We start from the raw sequence: 23,228 nt of genomic DNA, 5'->3' as shown, positions 1-23,228 counted from the left end.
TGTTAAACGTCCTGAAATGTAACCGCAGCTGCGATTGTGGACGGACGTGTCTTGGATGGGGGCGAAAAAGGGGATAATCCAAAGAGGGAAGGTGCCTGACCAGGTGCTCTAAGAATCAATTTCCACAAGTCGTCCTCCGTTTGGGGTGGCAGTTGCTTGTCAGCAGTGAGCAAGGCTTTGAAAAGCGGATACAATGAGGTCGGGACCTATGTGGTTTTTGTGGATGCTACAAATTTTGAGACAGAAATGATAGTAATGATAGTGTGGCACATTCGCAGGGAGTTCGGTGAGACTCGTATTCCGAATGAATATGCTTTGTGTTTGGGCATCAAGACTCCTCACTTGTCCACCTGAAGAAGACGAAGCTTTGGTGGGAAATAAGACACAGTGCAGTCGAGTGCTGAAATGATAATAAAGGCGTTAAATGAATTGCAGAGCATATGCTTTGTTTAGTACTTCTCTTGATCCATGCGATTATGGTGGAAGGCTTCAGATTACGGTCAAAATCAATCAAAGAAGATTTAGCGCCCTTCACTATGGAATGTACACAGATGCCCCAACAGACTGCAACACAGCAGTGTTTCCAAGACATTTCCTCAACACTACAGCTCTTTTACCATCAAGATGGAGAAGCATTTGAAAGACCAGGCTCATCATATGTGTCTTCCAGCCCATCGTTTATTGAAAAAAGTTGAGGATTTCAGTTCGGGGACACAGTGCCCCTCAAAAGTTTGAATACAGCTGGATTCACAAATACGTCCTACATCTCTGGGAACTGCTGCTGGAGAGCTGGAAAGACATGTCAATTGATTTCCTGGCCAAACTTGTTAACCAAATGTCTCCTGGAAAAGCTAGTTTCCACCAGCTATACTCATACTTTGAATTACTATATATAATCGATGAACACTGAGGTTCGGATGTCAGAAGTAATAAAAACCCAGAGCAGTAATTAGACCTGTCACAGAATGTGTGTTGTATGACAGGTCTAACTACCGCTCTGTGTTTACTGTGTGTTCGCTGAGGTGACATTACAGTAAACGGCTTGGCTTGAATGTAGTAACTGAAGTAATTCAGTACTACGACCACCATATGCTGCTCGCTGAGTTAAAGCTCATTACTGAGAGGATTAAGGCAAGATAAGAACAAAGACATGTCTGCTGCAATAAAGCAGATATTTTATTACAACCATAATTACAGGCAAAAGTCATCTTCTGCAAGTTCATAATGAAGACATTTAAGGAAGATGAATATGACTAACACTCAACGGGAGATTAACAGACTCCAGATGAAAGGCATAATTCCTGGCTCAACAATGTCAGACGGGCCTTTAGTCAGACCTGTTGATTGTGGCGTCTTGCTTGGGGACGTCGTGTTGCGTTCCTGACTCTAGGCACGCCCTTGTTAGCTGAGCTGGAGAATCCAAAAACGACCCAGTAGCATTTCCATGTCTGGTTCTTCTGAAGCACGTGCCTTTGTGTGCCCTGGAACTGCAGATAGTTTCTGGAACCGTTTAGGGTTTTACCAAGTACTTAAGTGATAATTGTACCTGGTACTTTGTGTTACGCACATTCGAGTTACAAATTTTTGAAGATGAAGAAATAAGATGGACAACTATTTTATTTTTAATTGCGTTTACTTCAACGTTCTCTCAAATTTCCGTTACCGAAAAAAATTAACTGTGTTTCCACTTGCTGCCATTAGTTGGCAGCAAAAAACACTCAGAAGTTATAGGGTCACAAAAGACAGGACGGACTCGCAACATTCCACGTGTTTGTTGTGTTCACAGCTCCAGTGTGCAAACAAAATGTGGAAGACGGCACATGTCTATAGGGTGGATTGGCCAACACTGTTCATTGAATAAGGGTTTGAGGAAACAATGTATTTTTTTTAGCAATTTTTGCATTCATTTAATTTTGATGGGATTCAAACTCATTTGTCTGACACTTTTCGACAAAGCAACTTACAGTGTTGAGCTGCCTGCAATTATTTACCCTTTTGGACATCTGGGTATCAGTTAACAGCATTGAGTGGGAGATTGTGGCGATAACACATTTTTATTTTCAGTAACTTAAAATGAGTTTTAATTTTAATGTAGTTTTGAAGTTGATAAAAAATAAATATGTGTTACACTGTAATGCCTTGGTGTCACACTGACGAGGGGTCTATCCTATCTCACACTCTGTTACCAAGATAGGGTGCAAACGCTGCGTCAAGTAGTTTTTGATAATAGATAAAATGAAGTGTAATAGAGTTTTTTTTTTTTTTTTAAATGACAGCTTTTGCTGAGGTTTTTACTGAACCTAAGCTGTTAAAAAAGTGGACAGGCGTATTATTTGGCTTTCACTGTAACATGGTGAAAGCGGCTTTGAAGTTACGAAGAAATCGACATGACAGACTTCTGGTCCCAAGTGTGTTTGTAAGTTGAGGACCCGGTGTAAAAGAATCTTTCTTTAGAGAGGTTCCTCATAGATATAGAAAGCATCTTTTTGTATGTATGTATGTATGTATGTATGTATGTATGTATGTTGTATCCTGCACTCAGTAATGATGTGTTCCTCCAGTCAGGCCCTCATGATGCAAATGGGCAGCAGCCTCACGGTCCGATCCCCAGGTGAAACCAGACACTGATCTCGGTCGTCTCCAAATTAACCTCGACTGGCAGTTCCCGGGGGTAGCGTTTGAATGTGCAGGGCTTGGAGTTTCCACCTGCCCGTCACTCATCGCCCAGGGAGAGGGTTGGCTATTTCTGTTGTCAACTGATTCGTGACCCCGCTGCACCTCCACCTGCGGCCAGGGACAGGGGAAGGGGGTGGGTGCTGTCTCCCAGATTAAATTGTGTGCTTCCTAAGCTGTATCAGCGCTGGAATGTAGCAGTGCTTGGACGTCATGGGGATGGGCCCTCTGGGGTCATGAATGGGAAAGCTGCAAATTCTGTGGTTTCAGGCCAGTTTCAGAGACGGCGGAATGCTCCGGACTTGCTGGACACAATGACCCAGATCCTGAGGAACGGCTGTCTGGATGAAAGAGATTCTATGCTAAGTTGCAACATATTAGCTTAGACAAGGAAGAAGCCCTGTGGCGGAAGCTTTTCTGGTATCTGCATCTCAGATGTCAAATCGATGCTAAAGCCTGCCACTTGCAGGACTGCTGGCAATACCACATACCATAGTTTTAAGTCTGGAGTTTATCTGAGACAAACTCAAAGGATTCTTTAATATGTTTTTTTTGCATTGTAATTTTTTTCTAGTAATAAATCACTAGCACAAAAATATATTTGAATTCTGGTAAATATTATCTACTTGTTTAGATTAGTTGATGCCTTTGTCCAAGACAACTTACATAGATAATTGTATACATAGACATACTTATGCTGCAGCAACATATAGCAGAAAGCGCAATCAGTTCAATGGCACAAAATCTATCATCTTACTATGTTGACAGATTTCAGTAATTTCTCAATGTATCGAGAACAAAAGGGATACGTGCACAAAAAACATGAGATGTCCAGATCAATTCAGGCACAGGAGCAGCTCACCAGATATTAAATTTCGTAGCTAGTAAGTTTTCTCAGCAGCCTGCTAACACTGACATCCTCTTCTTTGTGTCACCGAAGTATAGCAAAACTGCACCAAGAGTCCTGTCATTGACATCTTGTGATGGAGAAAGGATGCTTAAACTAACGTGCAATAAAATGAGATATTTGAAATTGTTCAGCACATAGTTTAAGAAGGATTGCACCACCTTGAGCCCCAGCATGGTTTGGTTTGACAGGAAAGTTTATAGAGTTGATTATTACCGTCATGGACAAAAAAGCTGACTTTGACTGGTTGGGTGAAGATCAGCAGAGGTGTTTACGAACGGCAAGATTAAACCTTTGGAACTGTCCTCTCCTCTGATTCAGTGTCATAAAGTTCAGACTCACTGGCCAGAACTTCTGGCTTCACCTCACTAGCCTCAAGATTTGGTCCATTCAAAAAGAGAGGTATTACGATTCAGCTTTCCTCTTTGCCCTTCATGCTTGGGAGTTCTCTGCAAAGCATGGATCTGGGCGTTTAAAGATAGCTCTCAGCTATGCTTGGCTATTCGCACCTCCATCTCAGCTCTGCCCTATAGGTAGAGGTGGAAGAAGCTGAGGCAGCAGTTGCATCCCTTCCTTGTGGCAAGATTTTGTCCCTGAGCCAATGTGGCACCTATTGCGAGCATGAAATGTATCCGTGTGTTTTATTTTTGTTAACAGATGGTGCAGTAGGAGGTTACCCAAACATTCTTCTTCATAACACAAATCCATAAGAAAGAAATGGGGTTGAGAAATGGAACAGACTGCAAGAATACCAGATAAGTGAGTAGTGAAACGGGGCTAATATTTTGTGCTGCACTTGTAGAGTAGCCAGGGTTGTCCGAGAAACTGAATATGAACGCCGGTCAGGAAATACATGGACTGGCAGGGGTTCTTTCTGCCAGCGTTGGCGACAAGTGTCAGGTAACCTTGAGCGGGGGGGACAATTCTCCTATTGGAAATGGTCATACAGAGTGCAGAGAGGAAACAGCTGTTCCATTGTTTTGTCAGATGTGTCAGATGAGGGAGAGGAGGAGAAGCCTGATGAAGAAGACAAACCTAAAAAGAAGGTTTCCGAAGAGCAAACATCGAAGAAGAGGAAGAGCCAGGCTGTGAAGTCAGGCAAGGCTAAGAAGAAGGTGTGTCAGATAGCCTCTCCAAGGACTTTTTCACTTATTTTGAATTTGCCTAGTTTTAACTTTCTACGCTCCTCCTTTATTTTGTATTGTTTGGCATTGTTCCCGTGTTCCTGCAGAAGGAGTGCTTTGTTGCTCAGGAGAAAGAAGACGCCGTCAAAGACGAGGCTTCTGAAAAGCCAAAGAGGAGAAGAAAGGTCTTGTGTGAAACTTGCAGTGTATTAGTGAACAACTAAACTGCTGACAGCAACACCTATAGGCCTGAAAGGAAAATTGCACTCAACAGAACTCGGATTGACTCCGTCTCCATTAGTTTTTTTTTTTTTTAAACACTCAACACGTTAGTAACTACAAACTGGTAAACTGTAAAGTAGTAGTGAACCACACTCTACGGCCTTTGTATAATGTTTCATATCCTCTACGTAGAAGAAGACTATCACGGATGTCTTGGCTGCGTCTGAGCCCAAACCTGGGTGTGCCGCGGATGTGCAAACACTCTTTTTGCAGCACTACTCAGGCACGCATTCTGTCATTGAGAGGGAGGAGCTGCAACTGCCAGGTGAGAAGGCATCCAGCATGAACATTGTACGTCATCTAACATCACAGCTATTGCCCGGATGGATTGAAAAGTTTAGACATAATTTTGCACTATAAGAAACACTTCTTTATAGATGGGACTTCAGCACCCAAACTTGCAATCAGCATTATTTATGGTGTACAGTGGTGCACATTGCCAGTTGTTGTCAGCATGAGCATCAAAGATTTTGAATGCTTGATATCAGATGTCAAGTGAGCCTCCCCTTGTTCTAGATTCCTGCTTCCTGCCCTGTAATGACCTTACACACACCCTGTCTTCCTACCTGAAGGAGAGTGAGTATTTCTACATAGTGATATTCTAAACCCAGGCTATGTTAGACTGGCCTCAATGTTAATATTTTTATTAACTTACATTGCAGTGTGTTTGCTCTCTGCACAAAAACATAATTCTTCAAACATGGCGGAAATAAAAGGTCTATAAAAATTACCTTTACCGAAATTTCAGCTTTTCTGTCGTAAAGACTGAAATCATAACAAACCATTTGAAACCATTTTTTTTTTTTTTTTTGGCTTACAGTAAGGTCTTGTAACCATAAATATTTAAAATAAACAAATACTTATCGCGGAAAATAATTAAAAGTAAAAATAACAATACAGGAAAGTTAAAATTATTGGTTGCATAAATGTGCACACCAGTTATAATGGGGATTGTAACTTTATTTTAGATCTATTCAGTCACAATCCAGATTAAGTACAAAAGTAATTTTCCTTCGACTGATGTCACTTGAGGTGTTTCTGGTTGGCTCTAAATAAAATCAATTGATCCTATTGAATTTTGCAGAAGATTTCTTGCACAGGACAAATGACCATAGTCCTTGAGGAGGAAGCTCATGGAGGCTACCAAGAGTCCAAATGTGATCTTAAAGGAGCTTCACGCCTGTGTGGCAGTATCTGGTCAATCACAACAATGTTGGTGCAAAGCCAGCATTGCCCATCACCCAAAAAAACACCTATTGTCAAGCTGGCAGTGGCAGCATCATGTTCTGCCCTCTAGCAGAAAGATGAAGTTAAGGATTTCACCTTTCAACTGAACAACGATCGGAAGCACAAAGCCAGCTCAATCAAGGAGTGGCTTAAAATAACTAAATATCCTGCAACAGACCAGTTAGCGCACAGAGATCAATATTATAAAAAAATCTGAGGACTGTCATAAAGCAGGCTGCATACAGGAGCGCACCTCACAGAGCTGAATCCTGCTTCCAAGAAGAGAGAGATGAGGCTGGATTGCTAGAAAATGAATGATTAGAAAATTATCTGAAAATGGATCATTTGTTAAAGACTGTGCACACTTATGAACCAAAGCTTTTCATATTTTTAATAATTTTTCCGTATGATACTTAATTTGTTTTCCATGTAAATACTGCTGGTTACAAAATGTGGGAAAATGTGGAAAAAAGACTCATGAATTCTTTGCGTAATTTTAGTCTTTACATTATCAAAAGTTGAGATTTCGATTAGGGTATGTAGACTTTTTATATGCAACAAAATAATTTCAAATTCATGATGTTTCTATTTTTATGATTACTTTGCCGAGCTAGATTTAAGTGTTCCTTTAACATCTTTTCATATCCCGTTATTTTTTTGGGTCCTCCTGTGTTCAGTTTGCCCCAAATGGGCAAAGATCCAGAAAAGTCACACCGTGAAGAAGTCGGTTGTCATACTGATTGTCTGTAGTTCCGCCCTCCGCACAATTGACCTTATCAAGTGAGTGACATCAGAATGTATATATTTTGTGACAAATAACATAATTCATGTAGTATTTGTGGGAGGACAGTTCTGAGCAGAAGTGAAGGTGCACCCAACTGTTCAGAATATAGTACAGAAGTGACACTTATGTCCACTTATTTTGCTCTGTTTTAGGCAGCTGACCACTTTTAAGGGAGAAGCAAAAGTCCTAAAACTATTTGCAAAGCACATAAAGGTGAGATGGTTATGGCAAGGTGTGTTTGGGTTTTTTTTTTTTTTTTGGGGGGGGGTGGCTAGAGGTACTCGTTTTCCCTCTTGCTTACATTTATTTATTTAGCAGACACTTTTTTCCAAAGCAACTTCCAATGAACTCTGTGTAGTGTTATCAAGCCACACCCCTTATTCACCGCAGTGACTTACACTGCTAGATACACTACTTACACTGGGTCACTCATCCATGCATGAGTGGAACACACTCTTTCTGTCACTCACACACTATGGGTCAACCTGAGCAGTATCTCCTTGGTCTCAGCATGTCATTGCTTACTACACCTTTTCTGAGTCAACAATCGGATAAGGAATATCATTTATGGTCACATGTTTTCTGTAGGGGAATCTCACTGTACCTTCCTCCATAGTCACACTGCTCAGGTTTACTAGTTGTACCAAGCACATTTTGCTGTGTTCTGAACTCTGAGCAAGGATACAACAGCAAACTATGAATTGAACTATAAAGTTCTCGGGTCATTAAAAAGGGTGTTATTAATCCTGCTTGGAAGGTTGCTGGGATTACATTTACCTCCTGCTGTGCCCAGGAGAGGATGCTGTTTTGCATGTCCGTGTTGATGGTGCAGCTTCTGGCGCTTGTCTGGGTGTGACGAGTTCCCATCTCCTGTTCCTTTGTCTGTCCAGGTGGAGGAGCACGTGAAGCTGCTGGAGAAAGGAGTAATGCATATTGGTGTGGGGACACCAGGCAGGATCAAAGCCCTCCTTGAAAAAGGCAAAGAAAAACTTACACACTGTTCGTTTGTTTTAACATTCAGGAAAACAAAAGTGCCTAATAATATTGTTTATATTTATTTTGTGCAGTGTAGTATTTACTTTCAATGAAACAATCATTACATATGTCCTTTAAAGCTGATCTTGATCTGACAAAGCTGAACAGATCAGTGTTTTGCTTCCCTCTAGAGGAATATCTTCAGCTATTTGAAAGGACACATTTGACTTTTGAAGGTTGAGCCCAAATTCCCTTTTTCCCCATTTTGTAGACGGCCTGACCCTGCAGGCCTTGAGGTACCTGGTGCTGGACTGGAACTGGAGAGACCAGAAACTTCGGAGGATGGTTGACATCCCAGAGGTGAGAGGTGAACCCCTCCTGGACAAAGGTTCAAAGTTCCTCCTGAAATCGCCACCATAATGCTCTCAGTTCCTAACCCCCTGGTTCCTCTGTGCTCTATTGTTCACGTGTCCTGACTTGACCACCTTTTCCTCCGTGCCAGATCTCTCAGCTGCTATACTAAGAGCAATACTTGTCATAGTCTAAAGCCTCTTGTCAACATCTCCCATCAAGGTTGCCCCCAGCACCCTATCTAGCCCTTCAAACTGGCGCTACACTTTCTTCTTCTTCATATGTTGAGACCACTTAACCTGACACCTTTCTGCTTCTCTGCTTGGGGCTTAGGCTTATGACACTTGGAGGTTCATGGCACTCTGGGATCCCACAGGATCTTGCACACTTAGCCACACACATTCTGCACGTTTTGAAAAACTTTGGTCTGACCCAAGTGATCTATACAGGTCTTGCCCTGTTTGCCATTTTTCCAGCTGCCACCAAGGCAGTGTTGGTTGTCAGCCACTCTGACCAAATCCAACATCAGCATTTATATCATACACTTCACGATGCATTTAGACACATCACAAATGATGCATTTTGGGTTTTTCAAACCATATCCAAGTGATCACCAAGCACTTTTATATAAAGCTTATAGTACCTGGGTTCTAATGTTTTACCTCATCCATTTACACACTTCTCATGATTTACAAAAGCTGAATTCACTCAGGATTTTTGTTGTCTTGTACCTAAACAGCTAATATGTTCCAAATGTAATTTTGTAGGATTAATGACATATTGCAGATTAAGATATTGTTTTTGATTTAAAAGCCATGTCCTAGGACCATGTACTTGTTTTTTTCCATTCCATTCCATCTTCCTCCGCTATCCGGGGCCGGGTCGTGGGGGCAGCAGTCCAAGCAGAGTCCTCCAGACTTCCCTCTCCCCGCACACCTCCTCCAGCTCCTCTGGGGGAACCCCAAGGCGTTCCCAGGCCAGCCGGGAGACATAGTCTCTCCCACGTGTCCTGGGTCTGCCCCGAGGCCTCCTCCTAGTGGGACATGCCCGGAACACCTCACCAGGGAGGCGTCTAGGAGGCATCCGGAACAGGTGCCCGAGCCACCTCAACTGGCTCCTCTCGATGCGGAGGAGCAGCGGCTCTACTCCGAGCTCCTCCCGGGTGACTGAGCTCCTCACCCTATCCCTAAGGGTGCGCCCAGCCACCCTGCGGAGGAAACTCATTTCCGCCGCTTGTATCCACGATCTTATTCTTTCGGTCATGATCCAGAGTTCATGACCATAGGTGAGGGTAGGAACGTAGATTGACCGGTAAATTGAGAGCTTCGCCTTACGACTCAGCTCCGTCTTCACCACAACAGACCAGTACAATGATCGCATTACTGCGGACGCCGCACCGATCCGTCTGTCAACCTGCCGCTCCATTTTTCCCTCACTCGTGAACAAGACCCCGAGATACTTAAACTCCTCCACTTGAGGGAGCAACTCCCCCCTAACCTGAAGGGGGCAATCCACCTTTTTCCGACTGAGAACCATGGCCTCGGATTTGGAGGTGCTGATTCTCATCCTCGCCGCTTCGCACTCAGCTGCAAACCTCTCCAGTGCGCACTGTAAGTCTTGATTCGATGAAGCCAACAAGACCACATCGTCCGCAAAAAGCAGAGACGAGATCCTGCGGCCACCAAAACAGACACCCTCCGTTCCCTGGCTGCGCCTAGAAATTCTGTCCATGAAGATAATGAACAGAATCGGTGACAAAGGGCAGCCCTGGCGGAGTCCAACATGCACCGGGAACAGGTCTGACTTACTGCCGGCAATGCGAACCAAGCTCCTGCTCCAGTCATACAGGGAACGAACAGCCCGTAGCAGCAAGCCCCGAACCCCATAATCCCGAAGCACCCCCCACAGGATCCCACGAGGGACACGGTCGAATGCCTTCTCCAGGTCCACAAAACACATATGGACTGGTTGGGCAAACTCCCACGAACCCTCCAGCACCCTAGTGAGGGTATAGAGCTGGTCCAGTGTTCCACGGCCAGGGCGAAAACCGCATTGCTCCTCCTGAATCCGAGGTTCGACTATCGGTCGGATTCTCCTTTCCAGTACCCCAGCATAGACTTTCCCAGGGAGGCTAAGGAGTGTGATCCCCCTATAGTTGGAACACAATCTCCAGTCCCCCTTCTTAAAAAGAGGGACCACCACCCCGGTCTGCCAGTCCATGGGCACCGTTCCCGAGCTCCATGCAATGCTGCAGAGGCGTGTCAGCCAAGATAGCCCCACAACATCCAGAGACTTGAGAAGCTCGGGGCAGATCTCATCCACCCCCGGAGCCTTGCCACCGAGGAGTTTTTTGACTACCTCAGCAACTTCAGCCAGGGTAATGAACGAGTCCCCCTCCAAGTCCCCAGCCTCAGCTTCCTCTACGGAAGGCGTGTTGGAGGGATTGAGGAGATCCTCAAAGTGCTCCTTCCACCGCCCGAGGACATCCTCAGTTGAGGTCAGCAGCGCACCACTTCCACTGTAAACAGTGTTGGCGGAACACCGCTTCCCCCTTCTGAGTCGCCGGAAGGTTTGCCAGAATCTCTTCGAGGCTGACCGAAAGTCTTCCTCCATGGCCTCATCGAACCCGAACCCGAGTTTTTGCCGCGGCGACTGCCAGAGCCGCGTTCCGTCTGGCCTGCCGGTACCCGTCAGCTGCTTCAGGAGTCCCATGAGCCAGCCAGGCCCGATAGAACTCCTTCAGCTTGATGGCATCCCTTACCTCCGGTGTCCACCACCGTGTTCGGGGATTGCCGCCGCAACAGGCGCCGGAGACTTTATGGCCGCAGCTCCGAACCACCGCCCCGACAATGGAGGCGTGGAACATCGTCCATTCGGACTCAATGTCCCCAGTCTCCCTCGGGATCTGGTTGAAGCTCTGTCGGAGGTGGCAGTTGAAGACCTCTCTGACAGGGGCCTCCTCCAAACGTTTCCGACAGACCCTCACTATGCGTTTGGGCCTGCCAGGTCTGTCCAGCTTTTTCCCCCGCCATCGAATCCAACTCACCACCAGGTGGTGATCAGTTGACAGCTCAGCCCCTCTCTTCACCCGAGTGTCCAAGACATATGGCCGAAGATCAGAAGAAACGACTACAAAGTCGATCATCGACCTCTGACCTAGGGTGTCCTGGTGCCAAGTGCACTGATGGACACCCTTATGCATGAACATGGTGTTTGTTATGGACAAACCGTGACTAGCACAGAAATCCAATAACAACTCACCACTCTGGTTCAGATCAGGGAGGCCGTTCCTCCCAATCACGCCCCTCCAGGTGTCACTGTCGCTGCCCACGTGGGCGTTAAAGTCCCCCAGTAGAACGACAGAGTCCCCAGTGGGAGCGCTTTCCAGCACGCCCCCCAGGAGCTCTAAAAAGGCCGGGTACTCTACACTGCCACTAGGCGCATAAGCACAAACGACAGTGAGACCGTTCCCTGACCCAAAGGCGCAGGGAGATGACCCTCTCATTCACTGGGGTAGCCTCCAACACATGGCGGCTGAACTGGGGGGCTAGTAATAAGCCCACACCCGCCCGCCGCCTCTCACCCTGGGCAACGCCAGAATAGTGGAGAGTCCACCCTTTGTTGAGAAGAGTGGTTCCAGAACCCAAGCTGTGAGTGGAAGTGAGCCCGACTATATCTAGACGGTATCTCTCAACCTCCCGCACCAGCTCAAGCTCCTTCCCCGCCAGTGAGGTGACATTCCAAGTCCCAAAAACCAGAGTTGGCGCCCGAGGTTTGGGTCGGCCGGGCACTCGGCCCCGACCACTGCCCAAATCACAGCGCACCGGCCCCTTACGGTCTCTCCGGCAGGTGGTGAGCCCACCGAAGAGCGGCTCCACGTCATGGCTCCGGCCAGGCCCCATGGGCATAGACCTGTCCACCAGGCGCTCGCATACGAGCCCCCCCCCCCCAGGCCTGGCTCCAGGGTGGGGCCCCGGTCACCCCATACCGGGCGGGGTAAACGAAAGCCTTGGTTTGATTGTCTTCATAAGGGGCTTTTGAACCGCACTTTGTCTCGTCTGTCATCCAGGACCTGTTTGCCATGGGAGACCCTACCAGGGGCATATAGCCTCAGGCAACATAGCTCCTGGAGTCATTCAGGCACTCAAACCCCTCCATCACAGCAAGGTGGCGGTTCACGGAGGGGCCATGTACTTGTATACTACCTAATAAGGAAAGTTTTAGTAAACAGGATATTTTAGAGATCCCATGTAGTTTGGGTCCTGTTAATATCCATGATACTGTTTTTCTTACATTTACAATTACATTCACATTATATTATGTAGATTATGGATTATGTAAATATAAATGTTTCTCTTCCAGCTCAAAGGAGACATGATGAAACTGCTGGAAATGGGCATTATTAAAGGCTGCAGGGATGGAACAGTCAAGCTGGGTCTCTTCTAAACAACAAACTGCTTTTATTTCTGACATATGTTTTGTTTTGTGAGTTGCAAAGGTTAAGCAGCAAATGTTTTTTGTAAATGTTACATATTTCTGATGTTAACAGCAAACTGTAACCAACAGCAAATGCAAATACCAATAAACCTAAAATTAACAACTAGAGTTTATGTGCAATTTTTGCATTTATTTTTTTTAAACCAAGAGAGGGGCCAAATGCACTTGTTTTAGGCATGCTATATGGACTTGAAATACTGAAGCTGTCACCTAAGCCATCACTTAAATATTTTACACAGTTGTCTGATAAAAGCTAATGCTTTCTTGATAACATACAAATAGTGCTAATTATATGTGGATTTCATTATAACTTACATAAATTCCTGTCCTAAATATGTCCTTGCTCTACAAAGATACATTGAATTAAGTGGTCTGTTAACCTTATAAAGACAATGACATCAATATATCATTCCCTTCTACTGTGCAAAATCCATTATTTTTATCATCACAGGTACTTCATACATTATACAATAAGATACTAACATTCCTAAAATTCATCTGCTTGTCTGAAGGACTGCTATGGTAGTCATGACCTGGGGAACCAGTGAAACCATAAAAAGGTTCCAAGGCAGGCTTAGCTCTTTAAAATCTGCATAATTTATATAATTATTTGCATAATTCTTTTTCATCATTGAAACATATTTACATTCATATTTATCTGACACTTTTCTCCAAAGCGATTTAACATTGTAAGGTTACAATTATTACAAGCTTACAATTATTTACCCATTTATACAGCTGGGTAGTTTTACTGGCACAATTTGAGGTCTCTTCCTGGATCGTGGTCTTGCCATGGTAGAAGGGCTTGCGTGATCTAGGGATCTCCAGAGCTATATCGTCCGAAGCAGTATGCTCCTGGTAGGGTCTCTAATGGTAACTAGGTCTAGAGTGGAGATCCAGACTAACACGATCCAAAAAACCCCTATGGCAATTGTAAACAAGAGAACATATACCCTGCTCGGAATAGGGTCACCCGGACCTACCCCTGGAGCCAGGCCTGGGGGTAGTGTTCCTTGGTGAGTGCCTGGTGGCCGGGCAGCCCACGTAACCCAGCCAGGCTCAGCCCGAAAAGGCAACGTGAGGGAGCAATGTGGGCCCACCACCCACAATGTCCAACATGGGAGTTGGGTGCGTGCTTTTCAGGCAGCAGAAGGGGGCGGGGTGGTGCTTGGTGTCGAAGGCCCTTTGTGGCAAAAACTGGCTCTTGGCACATGGAATGTAACCTCAGGAGTGGTTACAGTGGAGAGATACTAACTAGATATAGCTGGGCTCACCTCCACTCACAGTGTTGGTTCTGGAAACAAACTCCTCGATAGGAGGTGGTCTCTCTCCCACTCAGGAGTTGCACAGGGTGAGAGGCACTGGGCGGGTGCGGGAATACTCACGAGCCCCCAACTGGCTGCCATACAGTTGCAGTTTATCCCGGTGGACAAGACAGGCATGCCTCCAAGACAGGCATGTCAATCTGATTGAAAAGTACAAAATAGATTTCATTAAGAATATACAAAGTCTTGGGAAACAAACTGAACTTTCTGTATATAACAAATTGGATATGGTCCAAGACACAGAAAGGAAAATTAAGAAAGTTAGACACATTCATAGTGAGCATACCAAAATGATTGAAGAACAAGTCTTGAAGCTGCTGAAATCCTGCAAGGACAATGCTATGCCTTTATCAGACCAACAGCTAAAAGAAGAGTTTGAAAAGATGTGGAACAAAGAAGTGGTAAATATTGGACAACTGAAGGAGCAAGACATTGCATCTTGTGTCTGGAAACAGATCTGCATCAATTTAGAAAGACGGAATGTTACTGAGGAGTTGCAAAACAATAAGGATTGGCTTGCTAATCGTGAAAAAAAGTTCACAGCTGAAGCTGAACATTCTCAGAACGCTGGCTCAAGAAAATGCTTAACATAATTAAGAAAAAAGATACCCAACAAAAAATACAAAACACTGCAGACAGCATAATTGAAACATGTAAACGGTGGATTGAGGACACTGCTGAAAGTGAAGTAGATTACCACGACACATTCACCAATGATTTGCTCATAAAGACTGACAACGAGTTGCATCAGGCCAGTTTGAAAAAAACCAATAAAACATTTGAGGTTGACCTAAAACTTCACATTTGTGCATTTGCTGCTGAAAAATTCACCCAGATGCACAGGAGGTTTCTGAGAAACAAAGACCCTATTCAATACCTGGAGGATCGTAAAGATCAGTACTTATCGGACTTCATGGATCTATTTCAAGAGAAAGACCACTGTCAACGAAAAGCCACAGACTTCGCCAATGTCTGTCTCAGACCTGCTGTGACAGAATATGTGAACAGGTCTCTGGGGATTCAAATTGTGGATGAAATGCTAAGTAGCAGTCAGTCCTCTGAGTACAGCTCTCGATCATTTTTCCAGTTCACCATTCTGAAAGAGCTTCTAGAGAAAGACGACTTTGAAAGCTACATCAAATACATCCTGAAGTATGAAATATTTGTAAAGGATTGGATACTGAGGCGCATTGAGAACTGGTTTTCCAAAGAGGGGTCCCTAGGCAAATTAAAGAACAATAGTCTTGCTGTGATTATGAAGAAGATTTATGAAGCTATAGGAATATCACAGATTGACAGTGGAGGTCAAGCTTTGCCTGATGATGCTCAAATGAGCAAAATGCTTGTTGAAAAGTTCTGCAAAGCTCTCAGTCAAGATATTCATATTCCAATGGATACCACCAGCAGTGTGTTATTTCAGCTGAAGACAAAACCCAAGCTCTTTGCCAGTTATCTCTCACATGCTGTGGAAGATCTGAAAACATCACTGGAGAAAGAATTCTATGAAACTGCAAATATTCATGAAACACTGAGAAGCCTCAGTATAAAGCCACAGGATGAGCTCTTCAAGAGGGTGTTTGGCTGTGGGAAACAGTGCCCTTTCTGCAAGGTCCCATGTGAAGCTGCAGGACAAGAACACAGAGAGCACTTTGCCTCTGTGCATCGACCCAAAGGGCTTGGCCAGTATAGATACATATCTACTGACAAATTATGTAAGACAATCTGCACAACAAGTGTGCACAGTGAAGCACGCTTTAGGAATAGTGATACTGACTATCAGTTTCACCCTTACAAAGATTATCGTGCTTTTTACCCAGATTGGCATATACCCCCTGATCGAACAATTGAAGCATCTAATTACTGGAAGTATGTGTTGGTCAAATATAATGATAGATTTGCAGAACTATGCGAAGCCAAGCCTGCAGATTTACCATCAGCATGGCAAAGCATCACACAAGAAAATGCTAGAGACAGCTTAAATATAATTTTCAACATGAAAAGATAATGATTTTGCATCAGACAGGGCAGCTAAGATTAAACCAGTTTTCTTGCTTCTATATAAATACAAATGTGTTTTGTCCGAGATCAGATGTAAGCAACATATGGCAATCTACAGTGTAGCAATAACTAAGTCACATATATTAACGATTACATACAAACTCCACATCAGTCATCAAATACTCTAATTCAACACAGATAAATAAATCACAGTCATTCAGAATACCAGACTGGCCCTTAAGGTACTGAATGCATTCATCTTAGAAAAGTGGAATATGGAAGGTGTGGTGTTCAGATTTATTAGTTATAGAAACTGTTAAGCATAGCAACTGGTAATATATCTTTGTAATGTGTTTTAAAACTGTGCACTGTTATGGAATGGAAAATCACCGTGAAACAGGTCCTCCTGCAGCTGATGGGTTCCGGGTGAAGAGAGAAATTTCTTCCACGAAGGGAATAAAACAGAACTGAAAAAATTTTTTATGATAACGTTTCAGTTTGAGCAGGAAATCAGCTAGCAAGTTTTCCCAACTCTTCAGCAACAGTACCCAGAGGTGCATTTCTGTGTTGCTTTGCTTTCAATTCTTAACCTAGGGGTTCTTAACTTTGGGTCAATGAACTTGGATGGGAAAAATTTACATCTTTATTTTCACTAATCCCTAACTGAAATGTAGCATTTCTGTCCATTATTAACATAGGCAATATTCATATTTTGATAAAAATATTTCACTATAATCTTTTTGCTTTGTAATCCTGTGTATTTTGTTTAGTGAATTAAAACATTTTTCTTACTTCCAAAGGGGTCCAGGGAATAAAAAGGCTAAGAACTCTGGAGTTAGTTCTGTTGAATTGTAAAGGTGCACTAAAACTTTTGACTTGTACTTTAGAATGAGTTTCTCTGCTGATTGAAAGTTTTTAACTGTTCCTTCAGAATTTTCTTGACATATTATCCTTACAGTTATAAGAAGTACAGCTGTCAGAGGCAGGTAGTGGTGAGGTTATGCTTTGTTAGTATTTTAGCTATTATTATAAAATAACGTAATAAGGTGATTCTAACAAGAGTTGATTAAAATTTGATGCATTTTACTGAAATAAATTCGATTTTGACAATTTTGCATTGTTTTCTTATTAACAGATACACTGTGATATTCAGTTCCATGCAAAATAAATGTAGACCCTTTCAAAAGAAAGTGAAGTTAGTTTGTAATTCAGTGTAATTAATTTACTATATTCAACTGGGGATGACTCCTAAATACAATCTTCAGACATCACCACCAACAAATGACAGCAAACGTAAAGAAACCTGTAAGCAAAATTCAGTTAAAGCCACAAGGGAAGAGGTTCACAGAATTTGTAAAGCTTGTGATCTAAGGTGGTTGGGGGGCTGGCAGTTTAACCACAAGGTTGTAATGCAATTCCAGTATTCCAGTTTCCTCCCAGACAAACTTATAAAGACAGTTATTTCACATGAATTGGTAACTTTGTTACACGGCGTAAGTAAAAGGCAAATAAACACAAAAACATTTTACCTGACTCTTTACTGATTTGCACTGAAATAAAATACATTTTGTACATTTTTCTTATCATACTAAACAAGACAACAAAACACCACTTTGTAATGTTACTGTGAACATTTTTAAAACAATTAAACAGGAATGGAGAAAAAAGAATGCCCATTTGACTGCTCTAAACTAAAACAGTCCTGCAAGTTGGTCCAACCCTACACTACAGTTCATGGAAGCACTTTCAACTCCTTCAGCTTCTCATCTATCTGACACTCTACACTTTCTAGAGCAGGGGTCTGCAACCTTTCGCATTAAAAGAGCCATTTGGGCCCATTTCCCACCAAATAAAACCCATCTGAAGCCACAAACCCAGTTTGATCCCTAAAATGAAGAAAACACAGCATATATAGTTTCATTACACTTATGCTATGTATATAAAGACTATGATTTGTTACATTTATGAAAAAAAAAGAACTACAAAGAGAAAACGACTGACATTTTATTTCTAAATTATTTGTAACAACCAAAACAACAAATTCTTTTGAACTCTAAAAAAAAAAATACACTGGCACGTATAAGTTTATTTATTCCTTATTTGTGGATTTTTTTAAAAGAAATCAAAAGAGCAAACAAAAAAATGCCAGTTTATTCTAAAGGTTGCCGCCATCAGCTGATTTCCTCAGTCGCATAGCTACAGCAGTCAACCGCCAACCTGAATATAAAACATAACTGCATCAGTTCAGGGTCCAATATAAAAATATATATTTGCAAAATAATAACTCATTAAATGATATCGTTCACTTGGTTAATGTGACTTCTGCTCCTGAACCTCACTGCACAGCTGATTAATATCAGGGCTGTAAGACGTCACTTTGATCTTCACGCAGGATTGCAAGCTGTCAAAAGTTTAAGACAAGTCACTTGCCGGGGGGCGACAGGTGATGCGTAGAATGGTATCAACCAATACAGAGCTGGGACGCAAATTTTGATCGACTAAATATTACAACGTTTTATTTTAATGCTACAAGATCACCTTAATCTCCAAAATAATAACTACTACATTGATAAAACTAACTAAATAACAAAATAATTTAAAGAAAATAGCCATTTATTCACATTATATTTGAAAGCCGCGGGGAGCCATGGCAGAGGGATGAAAGAGCCGCGGGTTGCCGACCCCTGTTCCAGAGCCTGCTCTTTTTCCTTAGCAGCTCTTCGAAGTCCATTTGATTTTGAAATTAAGCTGAGTTTTCCAAGTTTCTATGCCTTCTCTGCACTATGATCAGCAGAGGTGTAGAAAACCTGAGTATCCTAATTTAAAGCTCCTTTGAAAAGTTTCATTGCACAATTTATGTAGTCATTATCTAGGTCTAGATGTATTTAGCTAAATATTCTTATAAAACAAAATATGCTGAAAAGACAGTGAGTTATTACATATTCCTCCCTTTACTATTGGTAATTTACCATTATTTTCAGACATACGACCTCATTTTCAACCAATGGGATATCACAATATTACTAAATAATACAGATAGCTTCTCTGTGTACTGCTAATATGTTACCCATGGTGGCAGTAGGCAGCGTATTGATTAGAGTGCACCTTTGGAACAGGTTCTAATCCCACTTCCTACTGTACTGCTCTCAGAGCAAGGTACTTACCATGAATTGCACCAATAACTGTTATCCAGCTGTGCTGACAGGTGAAATGTTGGAAGGTAATTTGGAGAGAAGCATCGGTTAGTGAGGAACAAGACCTATACACAACATTTGAAACCATTCACACGGTGGCATAAATGATCTTTATACAGCTGGGTAATTTTGAGAGTAAATATCTTGCTCAAAGGTACTACAATCAGAGGTGAGATTCAAACCTGCAACCCTAGGTCCAAGGGCAGCAGCTGTAACCACTATACTACCAACTGCCCCAAGACAAACATAGAATATTAGTATAGAATGTTTAGTTAATAAAATGGTGCAGAAAAATCAGTTAAAAATAAAAAGAAATGTTTGTGTCTTTGATAATTCACACCTTCATTGTATAAGTACAAGTGTACCATATTTTTTGAGCAACATGTTCAGAAAACACACAAAATCTTTGCTGCTATCTGGTTCTATTATTGGAAAGGATCTAATTATTTCACATTTTGTTCTATGTGCAGTTATACACAACTATGCATCAGTAGTTCATGCTTTGATCTGATGAAAAAAAACAGATAATGCTTTGCTTGAGAGCAGCCTGTTTAATTTAATATCAGTAGTAATTATTTTGGAAAAGACAGCGCAAACATACAGTTATGTGAAAAAATTCTCTTCATTTTTCAAAGAATTAACTACCTTGAGACATTCTCCAGTGGAAACTTCACATACAGTTAGAATGGAGGTGTTCTGGGCTCTGTTTAGCCACCTCATGGCAATCTTTTCATTGGTAACCCACTTTTCACCATGGCAATGTAACTTTCACTAGAAGGAGTGTATTACAAAGAGTGGCGTTATCTATGGTCCAAATATAAACAGCATGGTGTCACATTGTTTTAAAAAATGTTTTCCCCCTTGCCAGTTTTGTTCCATAGCCTTTTAACATCGAATATCATCTGATTTTTTTGTCCATTTTAGTAGCACATGAATTGAGCCTGAGAGAGACAATAGTACACCAGTGTTGTCTTTATGTCATTTCCTTGGTGTAAAAGACCATGAATTTTGCAAGCACAGGTATGAAGAAGTTGTTGCCCCTTTATTTTAATGGGGTATTAAAACCAGCTCTTTGAATGCATCATATTTGTGCATTGTGCATTATATTTTGCGCTGGAGGTGTGTCGCTGCTGTTCGTGGTGTTTCTGGTAAGCGTAGCTGTTTTGCTACCGCTTTTCCCGCGGGGGCGCATTCGTGTCGTGTAGCTGTGCAGGTTGATAGATACAATCGGTTGTGTGTTTGTGTAGCGTTGCGTGGCACTGTAATTATTTTGTTTGTTAAGTAGTATTTAGTGGTTTGTTAAGACGACTGTTCTCCGGATCATTTCTGTGTCCTGTAGCGGGAGTGGGCGTGACTCCGTGAGTTCAATTAATCGCATCTGGTTGGTTGTTTGTTTGTTTTGGTCGCCATTGTTGGTATAGTTTCGGTTTCAATTAGGAAGTCAGCTGATAGGCAGTAGCCCAGTTTAAATAGCAGCTGGTGACCCGTAGTGGCAGCGGTTGCAGCAGCCTCTTGGTGCTAAGACTCGGGGTGCAAAGACAAGGGAGTCTACCTGTGGGAGTCCACCGGAGGAGGCCACCGTTACAGTTGTCCTCAAGGGAACATGTGTCCAACATGTCAGCTATCAAAGTCTTCTACGGTAAGCGAGCCGTGCGATCTCGCCACCGCCAGAGACCTGGGCGCTCTCACTGCTACAGCAATCTGGTTTATCCTCACATGTCAAAGATTCCATCTTGCTTTACCTTCTCTATGGGTCTCTGGAACTGCCAGTCTGCTGTGAGAAAAGCTGACTTCATACCAGCCTATGCCTCCCATCTCTCACTGGACCTCCTGGATGACCTTGACATCTTGTTGAGCTCTCTGCCAGGGGACAACTCTCCGCTGATTCTCCTGGGTGACTTCAAAATAAATAGCCCTTCTTGGACAGTATGGAATGTGTTACATTTGGAAAAGCCAAATACAGCATTTCAAAGTAAGAACGTTCCACCATATCAAGTACAGTGCTGAAAGTGTCAGACAGTCTGGACATGTTTAGTTGACACAGCACTGTGTTTCTTGACTTCACTGAAGGAGCCATGAATTTGAGCGTTGCATGAAAATATTCCTGAGTTTTGTGCCACGTTATGAGTTTTTCAGTTAAAGCTAAAGTACAGTTGGATCAGGCAGCAAAAGAAGCGAACAAACATCTGAATTTTTCAGGCAAACAACTACATTTACAGAATGACCTACTTGAAGACCAGATCTGCAAATGTTCCTCAGCTTAAGTAGACTGGCATGAAGGAATGGACTAGAATTCTTCCTAAACGCTCAGCACCCTGGCCAAAGGTTAGGGAAATAATTGCAGCCAAAGGTGGTATAACCAGGTACAGAGTGTGAAAGGGCCATTATTAAGACAGCACTGGTGTCACTTTTCACTCCGATTCCAAATTTGAACAATTTTGATCTTTGTTCTGAGAACAAAAATGTATCTGGTAATTACACTTTGCGAGAATTAACAAAAGAAATAATTTGTGAATAATAAATGATTAAAGAATAAGTTTAAATTGTGCAAATGTATTTAATTTTTATGTCTCTATGGGGAAACTTAATAGTACCTCTTTTGAAAGCCGACTGGGGGGTATGACTTCAATTGTTTGTGACACCTCGTCCAATGGAATGTTTACCATGCCCAGAATAGGGTCGCTGGGACCTAACCCTGGAGCCAGGCCTCGCACTTTTTAAGAACCCAATAATGCATCACTAGCAGCCTAAAAATCACCATTTTCAGACAGGAAACCTAAAACATTGTATACGGTACTATTACACAATTTTAAGAAGTAGTAACACTGGAAGGTGTCCACAGGTGCAGTGTTACAAAATCGCAAAGGCTAGGCTCATAAGTGGATGCTGAGGTCAAATGAGAGCACAAATGAACCCTCTGACTGTGCAAAAGGGAGAGCTTTGTAATTCAGTTGAAGCAGTTATTTACGGCCAATATGCATTCTTTCTTTAGGGCTCGGTATTGGGTCCTCTTTTTTTCTCTATCTACACCTCCTCCCTCGGTCCGGTCATAGCCTCCCATGGATTCAAATACCACTGCTATGCTGATGATATCCAGCTCTTCCTCTCCTTTCCACCTGGTGTGTCGGACATCTCCGCACGCATTGCTGCCTGCCAGTAGGACATCTCTCATGGATGCCTGATCACCACCTCCAACTCAACCTCTCCAAAACAGAGATTCCTTACCTCCCAGCTGGCCTGTCCTCCTGTCATGATCTATCGATCAAACTGGACAACTCACTCATTTCGCCTACCTCCTTGGCTAAGAGTCTGGGAGTAACGATTGACACGAGTCTGTCTTTCTCTCAGCACATCGAAGCCACAACCCAGCCCTGCAGATACATCCTGCATAATATTCGTAGGATCCGTCCCTACCTCACAATTGACTCTGCCCAACTACTTGTCCAGGCCATGGTGACTTCCCGTCTGGATTACTGCAACTCTCTCCTGTGTGGCCTTCCTGCTACTGCCATCAAACCTCTACAGCTGATACAGAATGCTGCTGCACGAGTTGTGTTTGATTTGCCAGCGTTCCCACATATCTTCTCTACTGCTTTCTCTGCACTGGCTTCCTATAGCTGCCCGAATCAAAGTCAAGACCCTGGTTATTGTCTACAAATGCGTCAATAGAACTGCCCCTGGCTATTTACAAGACTTCATCAACCGCTACACCCCAGCCAGACCCCTTTGCTCGTCTATTTCTGCTCGCTTGGTGGTCCTGCGCACGAAAGGTAAAGCAGAGAGGTTCTGGCTCCGTTGTGGTGGAATGACCTTCCCCTCTCACTCAGAACTATGAAAACTCTGTCTACATTCAAGAACGGTCTGAAAACTCACCTTTTCCGGACCCATTTC

The 23,228-nt window shown here is 43.0% G+C and overlaps 1 protein-coding gene across 2 annotated transcripts in view; it reads left to right on the top strand.

The window, feature by feature from the left end:
* cmss1 (cms1 ribosomal small subunit homolog) overlaps positions 1 to 12,937 on the top strand; it is an 80,857-nt gene extending 67,920 nt beyond the window's left edge. Inside the window, exons 2-10 of one of the 2 annotated variants that reach the window (XM_018749992.2) lie at positions 4,568 to 4,695; positions 4,812 to 4,889; positions 5,122 to 5,251; positions 5,503 to 5,562; positions 6,891 to 6,993; positions 7,150 to 7,210; positions 7,888 to 7,975; positions 8,244 to 8,332; positions 12,686 to 12,937. In XM_018749992.2, coding sequence (XP_018605508.1) covers positions 4,568 to 4,695; positions 4,812 to 4,889; positions 5,122 to 5,251; positions 5,503 to 5,562; positions 6,891 to 6,993; positions 7,150 to 7,210; positions 7,888 to 7,975; positions 8,244 to 8,332; positions 12,686 to 12,769 — 821 coding nt within the window. In that variant the 3' untranslated portion in view covers positions 12,770 to 12,937. Of the gene's footprint in view, positions 1 to 4,567; positions 4,696 to 4,811; positions 4,890 to 5,118; positions 5,252 to 5,502; positions 5,563 to 6,890; positions 6,994 to 7,149; positions 7,211 to 7,887; positions 7,976 to 8,243; positions 8,333 to 12,685 lie in introns of both variants that reach the window. The other variant, XM_018749991.2, reaches the window with a different exon arrangement.
* Positions 12,938 to 23,228: the final 10,291 nt, after the last annotated feature.

The sequence above is a fragment of the Scleropages formosus genome, chromosome 1 (assembly GCF_900964775.1).
Source record: "Scleropages formosus chromosome 1, fSclFor1.1, whole genome shotgun sequence".
Taxonomy (NCBI): Eukaryota; Metazoa; Chordata; class Actinopteri; order Osteoglossiformes; family Osteoglossidae; genus Scleropages; species Scleropages formosus.
The sequence above is the reverse complement of the archived record's forward strand: the minus strand, read 5'-3'. Positions and strand labels throughout refer to the sequence as shown.